At 34.7% G+C, this 17,863-nt stretch overlaps 1 protein-coding gene across 1 annotated transcript in view; it reads left to right on the forward strand.

Moving 5' to 3' along the window:
* SLC25A36 (solute carrier family 25 member 36) overlaps positions 1-11,776 on the forward strand; it is a 36,189-nt gene extending 24,413 nt beyond the window's left edge. The window contains exons 5-7 of the mRNA XM_065876385.1: positions 6,134-6,200; positions 9,074-9,363; positions 11,378-11,776. Of these exons, the coding sequence (XP_065732457.1) occupies positions 6,134-6,200; positions 9,074-9,363; positions 11,378-11,571 (551 nt within the window). The 3' untranslated portion in view covers positions 11,572-11,776. The remainder of the gene's footprint in view (positions 1-6,133; positions 6,201-9,073; positions 9,364-11,377) is intronic.
* The last annotated feature ends 6,087 nt before the right edge of the window (positions 11,777-17,863 follow it).

Here is a 17,863-nt window from a genome sequence, read left to right on the forward strand (position 1 = left end):
TTGTGTAATTTGAAAATACTTCTTCCATTTGTTTGCAGTTAGATTTTTCTGAGAACTATGCCTTCAGAGCTTCCTTGCAGTATTCATGAGCAATAACATTTAGCTTTGCAGTTTTTATACATAGCTACATGGTTGGTGAAACTGAATGGTCCCATGCAGACTTAAGGTAGCCTTTTGCTCCCTTCATTCTTGTAAGAGTCTAGACCAGACTGCATTGGTTTTTCTTCAGGATAATTTTTAGAGATCTTCAAAATGTGAATTGGGGATGCAAAGTGCTTAGAGGCAGTCATGTGAAAACTTGTTTTTTAACTGGCTGTTCAAAAAAAAATGCTAACCTTGTCACTTTATCGTCAAAAATGCACTAAAATACACCATTAATGATAGTGTCTGCAAGATTTTGCCACATCAAGTAGCACATGTATTAAGCTTTAGTAACATAGCTTGTACGTAGTTTTTATTCCAAGTAACCTCAATTTAGTTGTATTTTGTATTTTATTAATATGAACTTGAGTGTTTTAGATACTAAACCTTTTTAATTAAAAGGACAGTTTGTTTAAAGGCCATCTTGTTTTCTTTTGTTTTAGTATTTCAAGGGAATAGTATAAGAATTTGTAAACCTCTCAATTTGAGCTATGAATTTTCATACATTGAAAATTTTTTTTCCAGTTGTGAGGCTATTTAATCAAATCAAGTAATGGTGACTCTGTTTTACCTGCCTTCCCCCCACCCCCTCCCCATATGACATTTGCCAGACTAAGTGTATCTTAGCTATTGAGGGTATTTATTTTCTTGAGAGTTTCTGTGTGTATTTGTTAAAATGAATTTGCGTATCCCTCTGTATACACTTGGACACAGGCGTGTATACAAAAAAAATAGTATTACATTTCTTCTTTATAGTAACTCCCAATTTTCAGAAGTTTTTATCTAGGTTGTATATACGTTTCTATACAACGGTACAGATTTAAAAGAAATGAATTCTGATTTTTATTGGATTATATATTAACACAGTGATTGCTTAATTTTTTCAATACCAACAATGTAATTGTTTAACATTTACTACATACCTAGTGGGTTTTATTTGCTTATAGCATTCACTGTTATTTTTCAGGATACATTTTCTATTTGACTTATTATTAAAGGTTAAATTTTTACTCATTAAGTAGAAATTTTGTCTTGCATTATAAAATATTCTTTTAAATAATTTGTCCATGGCAGTTTATTTAGCCAAATGGATGGCTAGACGTTTTGTGTGTTTGTATGTAAACATTCTTCCTGTTTTTTTATTTTGTAGAGCACAAGAAACTGAATACAAAATAATCCAAAATATTTCATAAAAATGGATGTGCAATATTACTGATCATAGTGCAAAAGGTGAAAGGTACTATTGTAGCCACCTATACTTTATTTTTTTAAAAAAATTACAGTTACAAAATGAAGTTACTTGAATTTTCTATTTTTGTTTTATTTATTTATTTATTTATTTTAATTTTAATTCTTTTGGCCATGCTGCGCAGCTTGCAGGATCTTAGTTCCCCCACCAAGGATTTAACCTGGGCCCACAGAAGTGAATATGTTGAGTCCTAACCATTGGGCCACCAGGGAACTCCCCTGTTTTTGTTTTTGTTTTTTACTAAGTAGGCTGATTATTAAGGAATAGAAAATTGTGATTTCAGCTCTGAGCATGGTAGAATGGTAGGAAAATGGGATATGATAATCCCCTCTAAATATTTTCTTAGATTCCCCTTTGACAAGGTTAGCATTTTTTCTTTAAGGCAAAATTGATCTTATTTTAGGTAAGTATTTGGACTCTGAAACTGCTACAGATGGCAGAATTTTCAGTACTCGGTACTTTTTAAAAAAAATTATGGCCCATTCTTATATTCCTTTCTTTTTCTTTTTTAACTTAAAATTTTCAAAAAGTTAGATCTCACAGTAAATATTTCTCAAATCCTTCCAATGGGATTCATTTTGTACACATGTTTCTGATGAGATCACTGCTTGTTGTTATGATACAGAAAAGCCTGTGTCTATTTTAGGCATTTACTGTACATTTCTCCCGAGAAAAGAGTGAGATCGTGTCATCTCATGCTCCCCATCCGCAGGTCACTTCCTGTAGAAATATGGACTAACTTAAACCTCGTGAGTACTGATCTGAGCATCTCTTGCAGCCTCTAGTTATAAGAAACACACCCTGGGAATTTATAATAGCTGTGGAATTAATAGAAGGCGGGAAATGAATTTTTATTTCCTGAATTTGTGTGTGCATTATCTATTTTATAAAACTTTAATTCTGATTCCTTTATAATATTCCTTCTAGAAGGAAGAAATGGGTAACTTTTCAGTCATCGTGTACTAAAAGCTTGGGGTCGTTAGCTTGGCCATAGTAGCCTTGACCTCCAAAGAATTCCTTAGCAGTATTTAAGATTTACGTAGCTATTAATGGTATCATGCCGTTCGACAGCTTTTAGAAAAAACAGTAGTTCTCTTCGCTTAGCATAACGTTTTAAAAGTCTAATACAGTGCTTTCTATTCTCTTGTCTGTTGATACTTGGCTTTCTACTTTCTTACAAAAACATTGATCTTAATACCTACCATTACTTTCCAAATATGGGACAAGAATATATGGGATCTTGTTTGTTTTAATTAGGTATTTTTGGGGGTTTTTTAGTAGTTTTAATATATTTTTCTTAGAAGGTTAGGTGGGTTTTGTTCTTACAGAAGTTAATTGAAATAAAAAGAACTGAAAATGCAATACTACAGGTATCACTCACTTAATGAAATAGACATTTTCAGCAAGTTTACTATAACCAGGATTTCTGTTAATCTGGTTTTTAATTGGTTTACATTATCAGATGGAATATTAGATGAAACAGAACTTTAAAAATTGCATTTTAAAAGTTTTTTTTTAACTTTCTAATAAACTATTAACTATACTACTAATAGTATGGCCAGTATACTGCCATTTTGCTTTAACTGACTGTGGAGCAGCAACATTAATTCTTCTTAACCTACAGGTAGATTCTTCATATACTTCTAAATCAGTTTTAATGTTTAATGGGGTGCTCAGAATATTAATATGAAACAGCATATTATCAAAATGTCAAAAAATTTAAATGTCAAAATAAAAAGTAATAGGAAGTTTCTAAATTTCAGGGGCACCATCCCCAGTATCTTTGTTTGTCTTAAAAGGAGTAGGAAGATATGTTTAACTTTGACTGTTTGTCAACTTCAGACTGCCTTACCATATATATAATTCTAAGCTAGTAATAAATTTTTATTTCTTCCTGCTTGTTTCATGTTTTGAATTAATAGATTATATTTTTCTAGATTTAATTAGCCTAGTACTGTCTCCATAAGTTTATACTTAGAGTTTCTTTGGTTAAGAGGATGTAATAGCATAAAATCCAAGGACCAGAACTGGTAAAGGACCAATAGCTAAAAACCTGTGGATTATGCCTTGATTCTTTTGTCTAACTTAATGGTTTGCTAGCAGTTAGGCTAGTGTCTTTATTAAGAACTAGCTTGTTACTGGGAGAGTTGAGCCCCAACTGTAGTAAGCACAAGCTGTATAGATATAAGATGATGACATTCTCTCACTTACCTAAATTTTAATGTGTCATGTTCCATAGGTCAATCTGTGTCTGGAAATGAATTTTAGTTAAGTGAGAAATACCTGTTGTTTGCTTCCTGTTTAGTTTATTAACATGTACACAGCATTATGGGTATTTAAAATTTTATTCCTAGTAATATTTATAAATATGTGTTGTAATATTTTAAAGTTTACACATACGGGGTTTTTTTCAGCCTCTAATTGAGGAATTTGAGACTTAGAAGAGTGTTAATGAGCTTGGGTCCTGAGCTTATATTTTTAGACATAGAACTTGTACTTTTTTTAAAAAAAAAGCTTTGATACTCATCTTCTTTTCAAGTAAAGTATAATAAATTGAATGAGATTTTTACCTAGACAGACTGCTTTTTTAAAAGTTGTGTATAAGCATTCCCAGTTTTAGGCTTTCAAAATTTAGTAAAAAGCAAATGGTTTTTTCCTAAACTTTCCACATAATAATTAATAAAAACCATTGTGAGTAACGCAGAGTGTTTTGTTGGTTTGTGCTGCCGAGCAGCTTTTTACTAATAAACTCCTAATATTACTGTATAGACATTTAGCTAAGGCACATATTTAAGTTTAAAATAAAGAATCATTAAATTAGGCTTATGACCAGAATTCTGATGTCAGGTGCACATTTGCTTTAGAATATAATTTGAATATCTTTAGTTTGACATTTTCACTGAGAATAATGGGGCTCAAGAGAAAAAAAAATTGAACTCCATAACTTTATTCTCAGTTAAGCCAACATGCAAGAAAAATCTTTTCCAAACAAAATATTTAAACTGATCTGGTTTCATATTTTTCTTCTCTTTCCTTTTATCAAGAATATATGCATGAAAAGAACTTTTTATTTGAAACATCTTCCTGACACCCTGTCCAACACATTAAATTTTTATTATTTTAGTACTGGCTGATGCTTACAAAATTGTCGGTCCCTTCCTAGTTTTATATTATGTATGTATGTAGTATTAAAAGCACTTGAGAAATGGAGACTATATAATCATTACAAAATTATTGAAGGAGTTATTAAACCAAACTTATTTCAGTTATTTTGCTTGATAATAGAGTCAGTCTGAGCATCTGTGAAACATCTGGCTGTTTCCACAGTATTAATATAGTGGATTAAGGGAGTAAAATTTGAGTTAGCTAATTATCTGACATTATAGAAGGGGAAAGAACCTGTGAGACTAAATTCTACTTTGTAAACAATTCAGTAAAATTATTTTGCCTTTGTAGATATACCCATACTAACTTTGAAAGCAAAAAAAGGTTTATGATTAGTTCTCCACTATATGTTAACTAAAAAAACAAATTACTCCTAAGTGTACCATAGCATTTTTGTTCCTGAAAGTACTTTACTAATATTAAGTGCGCTGGTTATATTTCAAAACCTTTCTAAAAATAATGTGCTTGACCCGCTAGTATTTGATAGCAAGTATTAAAAATTAAGATCCTTAGACATTTCTGCATGTAAGTTTTCACTGAATTTAAAGGCCAAATGAATAAATGTAGGTTGATGTAAGTTATATCAAGTTTGTGTAGTGATCTTAAGTGTTCACAAGTATTATATGAAAATCCTGTTTTGTATAGATGAAGCAATCTTCATAAATTTCCATCATCGAGATTGCATTTCATGTGCTGCTATTTTCCCACAACACTAGGAAGGTAGCAAGTAAAAGATATGCACTAGCCTAGAAACATACTGTTCCAGAGATCTTACTTTACTACCTGGAATGAGCCATCTTAGGGGACCACCCTTCTTGATAGTTAATACATAGTTCTTTAGTTTTAAAGTAAGATAGAACTACCTTCTACTTTAAGTTTCTCTCTTCAGTGTCTATAAAAGTAAGAGGGAAGTTCTGATTTGTAACTTTTTGAACTTTTAAGTTTTTGTATGTTTTTAAGTGCTTGGATGAAAAATAGATCTGTCCTGTTAACCCTAACAGAAACCTTATCTCTGTGATACCATTATTTTAAGACTATTAGTAATTGTGTGCTTATATAAAGTATTCACAAGGCCAAACAACAATTCTTTCTGTTGTACAATCAACTTAAGATCAGATATTGGTAAATGCTGACGTTTATGTAGACTCCATTTTGAACATAGTGGTTTGTGATTTAGTTGGACCCCAATTAGCTATTGTAGAGTTTGCATGCTAAAAAGCCCTAGAATACACAAAATTTCTATGTTTCTTTGTAGAAATGGGTTTCTGAATTTAGCTTAGAGAGTAGAGAGTGCCACCCATAGGATATTCTGAATACGTTGGAAGAGGAGTTTATATATAATCATATTTTGCTCTTAAAAGAATCTTAGTTATGGTCAGAATTTGAGACTGATTTGGAAATAAAAAGTACAGATGTTCATGGTTGAATAGATTTGTAAAATAAAAATGTAAAGCATACATCAGTTGATAGTTTAAATATTTATTTTCTTTAATATAGATTTATATAGTTTTAAAAATCTTGAAGTTAATAGTGTGTTCTTAATTTTTACCAGAGTTCATTTTAAACATGTTTGTTTAGGTTTTACCGCAATCACAGCGACCAACCCCATTTGGCTTATAAAGACTCGGTTACAGCTTGATGCAAGGTATGTTAATTCATTAAAACAAAATTTGTTAAAGTTGGCTTCAACTAAATTTCTTCTATAAATTTGTATCAATGAGATCTCAGTGCCAGGTATCTAAACATTTTTTCCCCTCATTTGCTGCTGATTTTTTTTGTTTTGTTTGTTTTTTGGTTTGGTTTTAAAACTTGGCTGTACCATCAGAGGCAAAAGTGACATTAATAGTTGGCAGTATGACAGTTTCTAGGAAAGAAAGTATATTGTACACTGTGTTTTTCAGTAAAGGAAGAAGAAAGAAAAACGACTTATTAATCTAGCCCGAGCTGTGATACTTTCATTCACTCCATGTGTGATTATAATCGGCCTCCTGACACCTAAATAAACAACATGATCAATGAGTCTAGACTGAGTCTTTAAGGATCATTGCTCAAACTCATGAACCTTGTACCCAGAGCATTCTGGCGTGGAATTTAGCTCTCGTGTATTCATGGACTTCATCTGTTACCGCCAGCCACTTCATAGCAGCAAGATTATTCATTCAATACATCTATAATGGGCAGGTACTGGTAGGTTCTAGAGATATCCCAGGAAACAGTTGGGACCAACTTTAAATGGAATAGTCAAGGGATGGTTTTTTGAGCCCATTTTTAACCAGAGGCAATAGTGCAAATCTCACATATCCTAAGTTTAGGGCCTTTGACGTGTTCTGGCAGCTGAGACAAAGCTAGAAGCAGTGTGGCTTAGAGTCCTGCCATCTCAACTCCTGTTGGCCTTCAGAATGGAGGACAGGGAGAAAGTAACACTTGTAAGTAGAGCAAAATGACCTTATCTGATGTATTATAATAATAATAATCACATTGATAGTTTTGAAACTGTTTAGCCTTTCAGTCTGGAGTAGACTGTGTATAACAATTTCCACTGTTTTTTATATTTTAGGGTTTGGGAAGTCTAGTGTAGATATCATAGATTATAAATAAAACTGATCTAAGAAATCATTAACAATTATGCCTGCTTAAAGCTCTGTTTTCCACATCCTGTCATGTGGAATTGTATGCTATTTGGAGACTTGAAAAGCAGTGTCTAATTCTTGTTTCATCTAGAATAATTTTTAATGAAATGTTAAGTTGTGTTGCAGCAGGACTCAGAGTTTATCTCCTAAAGCCAGAGATATGAAAGGTAATGGTAGGTAAGCCAACCCAGAGGTTAAAAAGTGTGAGATGCCAGTCCCTACTGTACTGTGATAAACTACCAGGGGCATGCTTCAGTATGCTATAGGGTAGATTGTAGGTGATCCCGGAAAAGCATGGATTAAAACTCTTTAATGTTGTAAGTGAAAAAAATAATAATCAAGCTAGCACAATTTCCTAGGCTTAGGGGTGGGGAAATGGGATGGGGCTGGGGTAGTAGTGAAAGGTTGATTTGAGGACGCTCCCTTACAGCACAGATCTGGAACAGGGCTGATGTGTTTGCATATTGACCTTGAGGACTCACAGCCCTGGACTTCCTTGTAAGAAAGGATTTGACAGCAGAAACTAATTACAGTTGGTTGCATGGATCATTCAACTAAGAAGCTATTTATTCAGTACCATTAGTTGAGGATAGTCATTGATTCAAGACAATTATTAGTTTATAAAATTGGAGGAATCTGTAGGTTATCAGGTAGGTGTCTTAGTTGTGGTTTTATTTTGTTATGTTATCCAGTTGTATATAATTTATAAATAGTTAAGTTTTCTATTTCTTTTCCCGTGGGTGGCATTTAAACCCATTTCTTACAGATAAAGTTCTATTGGGGGAATCATAATGAAGGTAGTAAATACTTTTACAAACTCAAAATTATATACTTGTAAAAGAGTAAATGCTGCACCCTTAAGTAGCACTAAGAAAGTTTTCTTGGGCACAGTGCTTCATAAATACTTGATAACTGTAGAAGTCCTCATTCACTATTTACTGAGGTGAAAGATATGGCCATTACCTTCAAAGGATCATAGGAAATTTGATTTAAAGTCACCCAGTCACTTTTGGGGAAGAACTGGGTGGGCTTGGAAGAATCCCCCAGGTACACAGAAATTAGCTTAATTATACTCCTTGCTTTGTGATATTCTATTATCATTGGTGTCTCAGTCTTTTTTTTTTTTTTTTTTTTTCCCTATATTGGGTCTTTGTTGCAGTGTTCAGGCTTTCCCTTGTTGCGGCGAGCAGGGGCTACTCTTTGTTGCAGTGTGCGGGCTTCTCATTGCGGTGGCTTCTCTTGTTGTGGAGCACGGGCTCTAGGCGCGAGGGCTTCAGTGGTTGCGGCACACGGGCTCAGTAGTTGTCACTCGCGGGCTCTAGAGCGCAGGCTCAGTAGTTGTGGCGCACGGGCTTAGTTGCTCCGCGGCCTGTGGGATCTTCCCCGACCAGGGCTTGAACCCGTGTCCCCTGCATTGGCAGGCAGATTCTTAACCACTGCACCACCAGGGAAGTCCCAGTCATTCTTTTTATATATTATTAAATGCAAAAAGACTCAGCTTACTTAGAACTACATTTAATATAATGTGCGGGGTTTTTGTTTATTTTGTTGTTTTTATCTTGAGCTGCAGTCACAGTGTGTTTGAACACAGTCACAGTGGATTTTGTTGCTTATTCATACAGTCAGACTTCAATGAAACTGAAGATTCAAAGTAGTTATTTTGCATTCAGTAAAATAAACTATATGTTACCTGTCTAATATGACAAATTTGGGACAGAAGAATAGGAAATCTAAAATGAATGTTTTAAAATTCTGATTTTACTTCCTCATGAATTAAAGAGGGTTATTCTTTAGTAGAGTGGCATATTTCTATATATTTCATTTACTTTATTTAAAAACCTATACTGCTTTATTTTTGTTAATAAGGTTTTTCCCTTTTGCTTTTCAGGAACCGTGGGGAAAAGCGAATGGGCGCTTTTGAGTGTGTCCGTAAAGTGTATCAGACAGATGGACTTAGAGGATTTTATAGGGGCATGTCTGCTTCATATGCTGGCATATCCGAGACTGTTATCCATTTTGTTATTTATGAAAGTATTAAGCAAAAACTACTGGAATATAAGATTGCTTCTACAATGGAAAATGAAGAAGAGTCTGTAAAAGAAGCATCAGATTTTGTGGGAATGATGCTAGCTGCTGCCACCTCAAAAACGTGTGCCACAACTATAGCATATCCACATGGTAAGAGGACTTGAATGTATATGAGTAATCTTCTGTTAAATCAGAAATATTTTCCCACCCCAGCCAATGGCCAACTTATTAGAGTATTTATAATTTTACTGAATTACAGTATAACTAAATACAGTTAACCGTAATGGGATTAAACCTGTGTGAGTCACGTAAGGCTGTTTTAATAGGTCAGTGTAGGTATGCTATAGTAGCACGGTGGCGATTAGGTATGGGCTCTGGACAGTCAGATTTCAGCCCAGAGTCAGATTCCAGCCAGGTGACTTGGGCAAGTTTCTGTTTTTTAAAAAAGTATGGATGTAGGTGCCATACTAGATACTTTATTACTACGTACATATATACAGTATACATTATTGCTAATCTGCACAAAGATCGTGCAGAGTACTTACAAGTCTAGAGATAATTCCAGGACAGAACCAGAGTTGTCTTCATTTTCAGATGGGAAACCGGAAATGTTAAGATTAAGTAACTTGCTCAAGGTCACATAGCTTAATTACTCGGTGGTGGAGCTCAAATTTGAATTGAAGTCTATAATCCCAAAGACCCAAGTTATTTTGCATTGTTTCATGTTGGCAAATAAGTATATATTAATGATTTTTAAAACTTCGTTTTTTAAGTTTTATAATATTAGCCTTTTTCATTAATAACTAAGAAGACCACTTAAGAATTTCTCTGTAACACGCTGAGGGTTTTTTTGTAACATTTTTGTTGTTTTGTTAAAGTGTAAACTTTGATTTTGGTATATTTGAGGGTTTAGTTTGGTTTGGGTTTTTCATCTAAGTGCTTCACTTTTGTTATGCTGATTAATGTTTACAGTCACCTTTGTAAAGCTAAGGCTATGTGATTAAAGCTCTGTCAGGAAAAATGAAATACAGCTAGAAAATGAGTATTTGCTCTAAAACGTAATTTATGAATAAAAACAACTCTTGAACAAAATGGGACTGTCAGCTTACCTCCAGTTTCCTGAGGGCCATTCCTAACTTCTTTAAGAGAAATCAAAAGAGGACAGTGCCAGCAGCATTGGGTAGGTTCTGGCCTCCTATGGGACTGTGACCTGCTCAGGTGAGAGAGAGAGAGGGTTTTGGAATTGCAAGCACCCTGTCTCTTCAAGTGAGGTGATATCATTATAAGAAGAGGTACAGTTTATAAACAGTATTTTGGAGTGAAATATATAAATGACATGGATATTTAAGGCAGGACGTAGGAGATTTCAAATGTTAACATTTGCAGTGAAAGTTACTTTCAACCATTTCCCTCAGGCCCATCAGGAGCATTGTGTTGAAAAAGTTCGAAAAATAATGGGCGTGGCAAGAACAGATTCTTCAGTTTAAACTCTTAATTCTTGTCCCAGCCTCTGCCTTCAGCTGACTAAAACTTCTTAGTAGCCCCCATTTCTTTCTTTACCTTTTAAAATGAAGAAAAATTAGACTAACCTTTAAGATCCTTTACAGCTCTAAAGGTTTATGATTTTTGCCTGGTTGCTTCCCAGATGTGGCCTTTTAGCTGACACTAGTATTTCAAGCATTTTCAGACTTATCCACATGAAATTTCATGTTGGTGTATGTGGACCATTGTGAATAAATTAATAATTCTACTTTTTCATTGTAATGTCCACTTCTTAAAAATCTTTCCTGCTTGTTTCTCACTGTATCTTTTTGTATTCATCTTTGATACCACCTCTGTTCTCTTTCCGACTTTACCTTTATTTATCACATCTATTCTCCCTTTTATCTATATCCAGTATACAGCTGATATTTTTGTTTATTCTGTCTTTTACCATTCAGGAACCTTTGAAATTTTATAATTAGTATATGTGATTTTAGCCAGCTAGCTTAGGAGTTTGGTGAAAGACATGGCTATGGTAACTAGTTGCACATTAAAAATTACTCCTCATTTATCCTGAGCTTACACTTACAGTCTGATAAATGAGATGTGTCCAGTATTAGGAGGGGTATAAAGATATCACACTGGTGTTTAAATAAAATGACTTTATTTTTTTCCCATACAGAAGTTGTAAGAACAAGACTGCGTGAGGAGGGAACAAAATATAGATCCTTTTTTCAGACACTGTCTTTGCTTGTTCAAGAAGAAGGCTATGGGTCTCTTTACCGTGGTCTGACAACTCATCTGGTGAGACAGATTCCAAACACAGCCATTATGATGGCCACCTATGAATTAGTGGTCTACCTGCTCAACGGATAGCACCACCAGGCTGCTGTACTATAAAGAGGGAAGACCAAAAGATACAGTGGACCATGGAGTACCGAAGCCAGCTTGGTGGACAGAAGGAAAATAGTGTGGGAACATGGAACTATACCTAAGTGGAAGTTTGGTTGTAGGAATTAAAGTAATCATAACCACATTACTTAGTCTTCTTAGTAATGTGAAAAAAAACCTTGGCTGCCTCCAAGAAAAAGCCTTTAGAAGCGCTCGTTCTTCAAAATTGCCATTTTCTCTACCATGTCCACAGGACACAGTTGGCATTTTGTTGATTTATGGCAATCAGAGTATAGTGTTTATTCCATGAGCACTTTTCCAGTTTTCTAGACAGAGCCATCTGTAACTGTATAACTATCCAAAGATAGTATTGACAGTCATAAATTTCTAATTTCTGCATAATTCCTATAAAATTGAAAAATAACAGTGATATAGTATTTTCACATTTCCTTGAGAGGATCTGGCACTATATTTTAAAGTTAATCATTTGGGATTAGTAGTCAGTGTTTTTGACGACAAATGAAGTAGTGTCTAAACATGTTTATTTTTAGCTTTAAAATGTTTTGGTTTCCACTGCTCACAGGTGCTTTATGTTTAGCATAATGTGAACACTTAAATTGTTTGTTAATGTATCAACTCAAATGGTAATAGTTTGGGACACAACCAGTAAAATGTTGATTCTTGGCCATTTCAGTGACTTGAGCATGTCCTCTTATCTTTTCTAACCTAATGATACATGAATGAATGCAGTGTCTTTTCAGTGACTTATTAATTATGAACTTGAATTATCCCCTGCCATACCTAGGTATCATTTTCTTAAAATGGAAAACATTTACTGCTTCTGAATGTTTCTCTATTTGGTTTCACATTAAGAATTTGAACCTTTGAATTATTTCCAGAAGCTCTGCATACATTGCATTTATTTAGTAGAGAAAATGGTAATTTTTAGCTTTGTCCTTACAAGGTGTTTTCTTTTTTTAAGATGATGTTATAAATACCTGGGGCAGCATAAACATTATAGACGGAGGGCCCTCTGCAATCTGATTGGGCAGGTAATGATCCTAATTAACTTACAGTTTTATAAATGAACAAACTGCTTTGGACAAGGAATTTATTCCATCCGAATTTCTTGAATGGTAAATCATAGAAAGATTCAAGTTAATTCAGATTAAGCGTGTTAACAGGATATAGCTTTTACATTTTGCTGTTGAGTTCAACTGCACCTTTTAATACTTTAAATGTATTATATGTATGGCCCTTATGAAGATATTTGCTGTAATTCAATTAAAAGACTTTCGCTTATGGATGTTGCTATACTGGTGTATGAAACTTATACAATTAAACTCCAGTGTGGTAGTCATTTCAGTATACATGAACTGTACATTTTGTGCAATGGCTTTATCTTAAGAATGACTTTTTGTGAATGCACTTTGTGGCCTTTTTGGAGGGAGAGAGAGAGTAGGAGAGAATTCCCAAGATTACTTTTTTTAAGTATTGGTTATGTATTAGGCAGAAACAGTGTTCATAACATTTTTCTGGGATTTAGGTATATTTTGGAGATCTTTACTATAAATGTTTTAAGTATTCTTATGTACACTGTAGTGCCCCTAACATATAAAAAAATCATAGCATGTCATTGCAAGCTTTCTCCACTGTCACCAGTGAGACACAGTGCCCTCTTAAATTCCTATACCTTAACTTCCTTGCAATCAACAGTAACTGGATGTTTTTGAGGTGCTTCGATTGGAATTTAAAATATTCCAATCTCTTTGGAGACCAAAGGCAAATTCAGTTTCATTACCTTTGGGATTATTAATACCTTTTATGGTGAATTTCAGCTTTGACATATATTGTGAGGAACATGCCCCCCACCCCCCCCAAAAAAACAGTAATGGGGTTTGTAACTTAAATCTGTAAAGAAAGTGTCAATATATAGTGTTTTCATTTTCATGTGCCACTTACACTGCCTAATACAGTGCAATTTGCCTTGTGAAGATCTGTAAACATTAGTTGTATTGAATGTCAGACAGAGACTCTCTAATCTTAGTGATCTGAATACCCCACAAATGATTAAGAATGATATAAAAACCAGCAGCTAAGGAACATCTTATTTAGTTGTAGCAAATTCATAACAAGTGTCCTTCAAGGATGAACTCATATTCTATTCCTGTTTGTATTTGTATTGACCCTTTAGTGCATTTTTTTCAGCTTTTAAAAGTGAGTATATTTACGTGCTGGAAGGAAAAGATCTTAGAGTCTCAGACTTTGTTTCTTTGTGCGACAACTGGAAAGGAGCAATGAAGTTTGTTTTTTCCCCCCAAAGTACAATCTGCTGTAGTTTATGTATGACAAAGATAATTTTAAAAGAAAACTTTATATAAAAATTGTACATAAAGTTTGTCTTTGAAACATTTCTTTGGAGATTTTTTTTTAATTGATGCAAACGTTTAAAAAGAAAAAAAAACAAAAAGCATTGGTCTTCTTTTTTAAACTGTGTTTTATTTTCATCTGTTTTCTATCAGATAGCTTTTTATTTCTAGTGTAGAGGTAGTCAGCACTCTTCAAATTGGTATGTACTTTTATTGGAGAATTGTCTCAGAAAATTGAACTTTTCGGGTTAAAGTGGTACCTACTGAAAGAACATACTCATAGAGCAGCAGATAGGAACTCTGGTACTTGTGGCTTACAGAAACAGTTTACTAGATTTCAAAGTCAAAAATCTGAGAATGACCAACCTGTGATTATGGGGTACCATACAGTGCTTTTAAATCCAGGGAAAAAACTGTATCACCAAAGCTTTTGTCTTGGTTTTCCTTATGTATGTAATTTCGTGGAACCAATCTTACTAGATGGGACCCTCAAGCAATTGATTTTTTAACTCTGACACCAAGAGAGAATATCATTAAATTATTTAATCCAGACTTTTGTCTCCTAAAACCAAATGCCCATTGTGGAATAGCATTATTCTATTAGGACCAGCTGAGTTTGGGTTGTTAGGAATAATGCGTGTTTACTCTTTACTGGAGTATAAATACGTCACCATTTTTAGATTTTGTTTTAGATCACTACAAATACTGATTTGATCTTGAAGGACTTAAGTGCTAGGAATCAGTTTATCCTTTACCCTTCCAGCGTTGTTCGTGCTGTCTTTTGTTGTTTACATGCTCTTCTGCCTGGACTGTTAGCAGTATAGGGACCCCTTTGGGGCTGGTAAATAATAGTTCAGCCTTTTTCTCCTCTAGTATTGATCATGACTTTAACATTCCTAAGAATATAGATGTTTCTAAATGATTTAAATTGGAAGGGGATTTTAACTATATAAAAGTATTTAATACAATGTACTAACTTTCGGCCCACACAAATCTCCATTGTGCCCTTATATTTCTCAATCTACACTCTGCTTTTTATGCTACTCCTTTTAGAAACTGAAAATTCTAGTTTTACTCAGTTTTTGTGTTAATAAACATTTTGAATGTGTACCCCTGCATATGTGAACCATTAAATTATGACCTGTCAGTCATAGCTAAATAATCGACTTCAAAGAGTTGATATCCTTTGACCATTTATGTGACATTTGCTATTGAATTCCTGTATGTGGCTGTAAATTATGTGCATTTACTCTGTATTTATGTTAACTAGCTGAATTTTATTTGAATTGTTAAAATTCCAAAAATTAAAATATGCATATGAAAATCCGGTGTTCGTTTTTCAGTTTTTCTATAATGTATCCTAATACTCTGGTATGGTGAGAATGTAATCGTACTTTCTTAGGATTAATGTGTAGAACAAAAGTGCATGGCCATTTTTTTCAAGTTAAGTGTTAGGGTCCTACCTGCTAGACCTAGTGATAGATACCTCTAGGAATTGAAAGGTCAAATAATCCCACTCCCTCATAGTTCAGGAAGAAATTTCTTTTCTTGCATATTTTCCACAGGTTTGTTGATCTGTAAATCCAGGACATTTCGTGTATCAAAATATCTAATTTGCAAAGAATATTTGAGAAATTGGAGCCTGATTAGGTCATTTGATTGATTCCTTCCTAGCTTGTAATTTTTTTTTTAACAATAGGAGCTTTTGTTTGTTTTAATTTCAGCCTTTGGGAAAGCTAAGAATATTAAAGGTAAAGAGCTGGAAACTTGTTATAATAACCAAATGAATCCACATATGATAGAATCAAATACAAGTGACACAGGTATAAGTGTTATGTAGTGCCTACCCACTTTATATTTTGTCTGTTTTGTTTTTTTAGGTTTTCCCAAATTGTAGCAACCATCAAACCACCTAGTGTTGTTAGTAAGGAAACCAGGACAAATTTGTCATGTTCCATTTGTCAACATAATGCTGAAATTGGCCTCCTGACAGTACTCTTTCCACTGAAGACTGAAATGGTGGGTAGAGTGAAGATATTGGCAAAATAACGGTATGACTTAGCTCAAGTGTCCCAGGTGTAAATTGTGTGGATGTGTGTTCGTTACCAAATATCAGGAGCTGTGATAGAAGAAGGAATCTGTGAGTTAATGATTTCTTAAGGTTCAAGTGTGACATCTGTACAACTGATACTCAGGCAAGCAAGCAAAGTGTAGTTAAATGATTTCCTTTGTTAATTTTTTGCATTGCACAGACCCCCTGACTACCTTTATGTATGGAGTCAACTCAGTAAATTTGTAGAGTGCTGTGTTTATACAGTGATTTCATGTGATTTCCCAAAAGCCTGTATGTTGGGTGAATAGACACATGATATTTAAAGGGTTGTTAGTTACAGCTGGTCTTTTTCAATTTGGGTGTTAGTGTTTACTCACTACACTAGGTTATTCATCAGCACTTGAGATGACACTGAGATGATTTACAAAAAAAAAAAAAAAGGCTTCCCCTGGTGGTGCAGTGGTTGAGAGTCCGCCTGCCAATGCAGGGGACACGGGTTCGTGCCCCGGTTCGGGAAGATCCCACATGCCGCGGAGCGGCTGTGCGTGAGCCATGGCCACTGAGCCTGCGCGTCCGGAGCCTGTTGCTCCGCAGCGGGACAGGCCACAACAGTGAGAGGCCCGCGTACCGCAAAAAAAAAAAAAAAACTAAAAGATAGATGGGGATTGGCTTAGAATGAAACATTGGGGAGTCATGAGAAATGGAGCTCAGTAAGTAAACTGGAACAACATGGCCTGTCTGTCTTTGAAACTGATCTATATATAGAGCTTAGATTAAGTCCTGAGGCTACTAGAACAGCAGTGGATTTTTTTTTTTCCAAAGCATCATAGAAAATCAGACTTAACAAATAGGTTCAGTTTGTCTTAGATGGGCAGCCCTCAATTATACTACCTGTGAACCTCAGGGATGTTGTATTTTCTCTGAAGTGTCATGGTGATTAATTCTGTTAGAAAAATCTGGAAAGGCTGCCTGGAAAAAAATAGTATTTTTACCCAGACTTTGAAACAGGGATGGAAATATGGGCTGATACAGGAAGGGGTGTTCCTTGAAGTAAAGATCAAAGTTTTCTAATAGCCCATTAGGAAAAATAATTTATTCTTTCCTGGGAATTGATTCAAAAGTAACTGTCTTGACATTTTGAAAACTAGTGGTAGATCCAGGATTCTAAACCTAGTCAAATTCAAAGGAGCTCATTACATCTAGCCCAACAAAATTTAGTGCTAGACCCTCCTTTTCTGTTACCCAGTTCCCTACTCTTAAAAGCACCTCATAGAGGCTTCCCTGGTGGCGCAGTGGTAGAGAGTCCTCCTGCCGATTCAGGGGACGCGGGTTTGTGCCCTGGTCCGGGAAGATCCCACATGCCGCGGAGCGGCTGGCCTGTGAGCCATGGCCGCTGAGCCTGTGCGTCCAGAGCCTGTGCTCCACAACAGGAGGGGCCACAACAGTGAGAGGCCCGTGTATGGCAAAACAAAAAAAAACAAAAAAAAAACCACCTCATAATTCCTCCTTGAGTCTCATTGTCAAGAATAGTCCATTTTCAACTGCTACTTCTGAACCTTAGCTTTCAAGATTATCCAATAAGATTGATGAAAATTGTATGAACTGTGAGTTTTAGTGGCCCAGATTATTTGATCTATATCTTTCTAAACTATATACTGATTTTTTGTTTTGCTTTTTGTCTCCACACCCCTGATAAGTATGCTAGGGCAACTAGACAATAATATGAATAAAAATGAACAATTACATCACCATACACAAAAGATGGATGATAGGTCTAAAGGTAAAAATTAAAATTGTAAACCTAGAAGAAAATATCTTTGCAACCTTGGAGTAGGCAAGGATTGAAGTTTACCAA

Source organism: Phocoena phocoena, chromosome 4 (assembly GCF_963924675.1).
Source record: "Phocoena phocoena chromosome 4, mPhoPho1.1, whole genome shotgun sequence".
Lineage (NCBI taxonomy): Eukaryota > Metazoa > Chordata > Mammalia > Artiodactyla > Phocoenidae > Phocoena > Phocoena phocoena.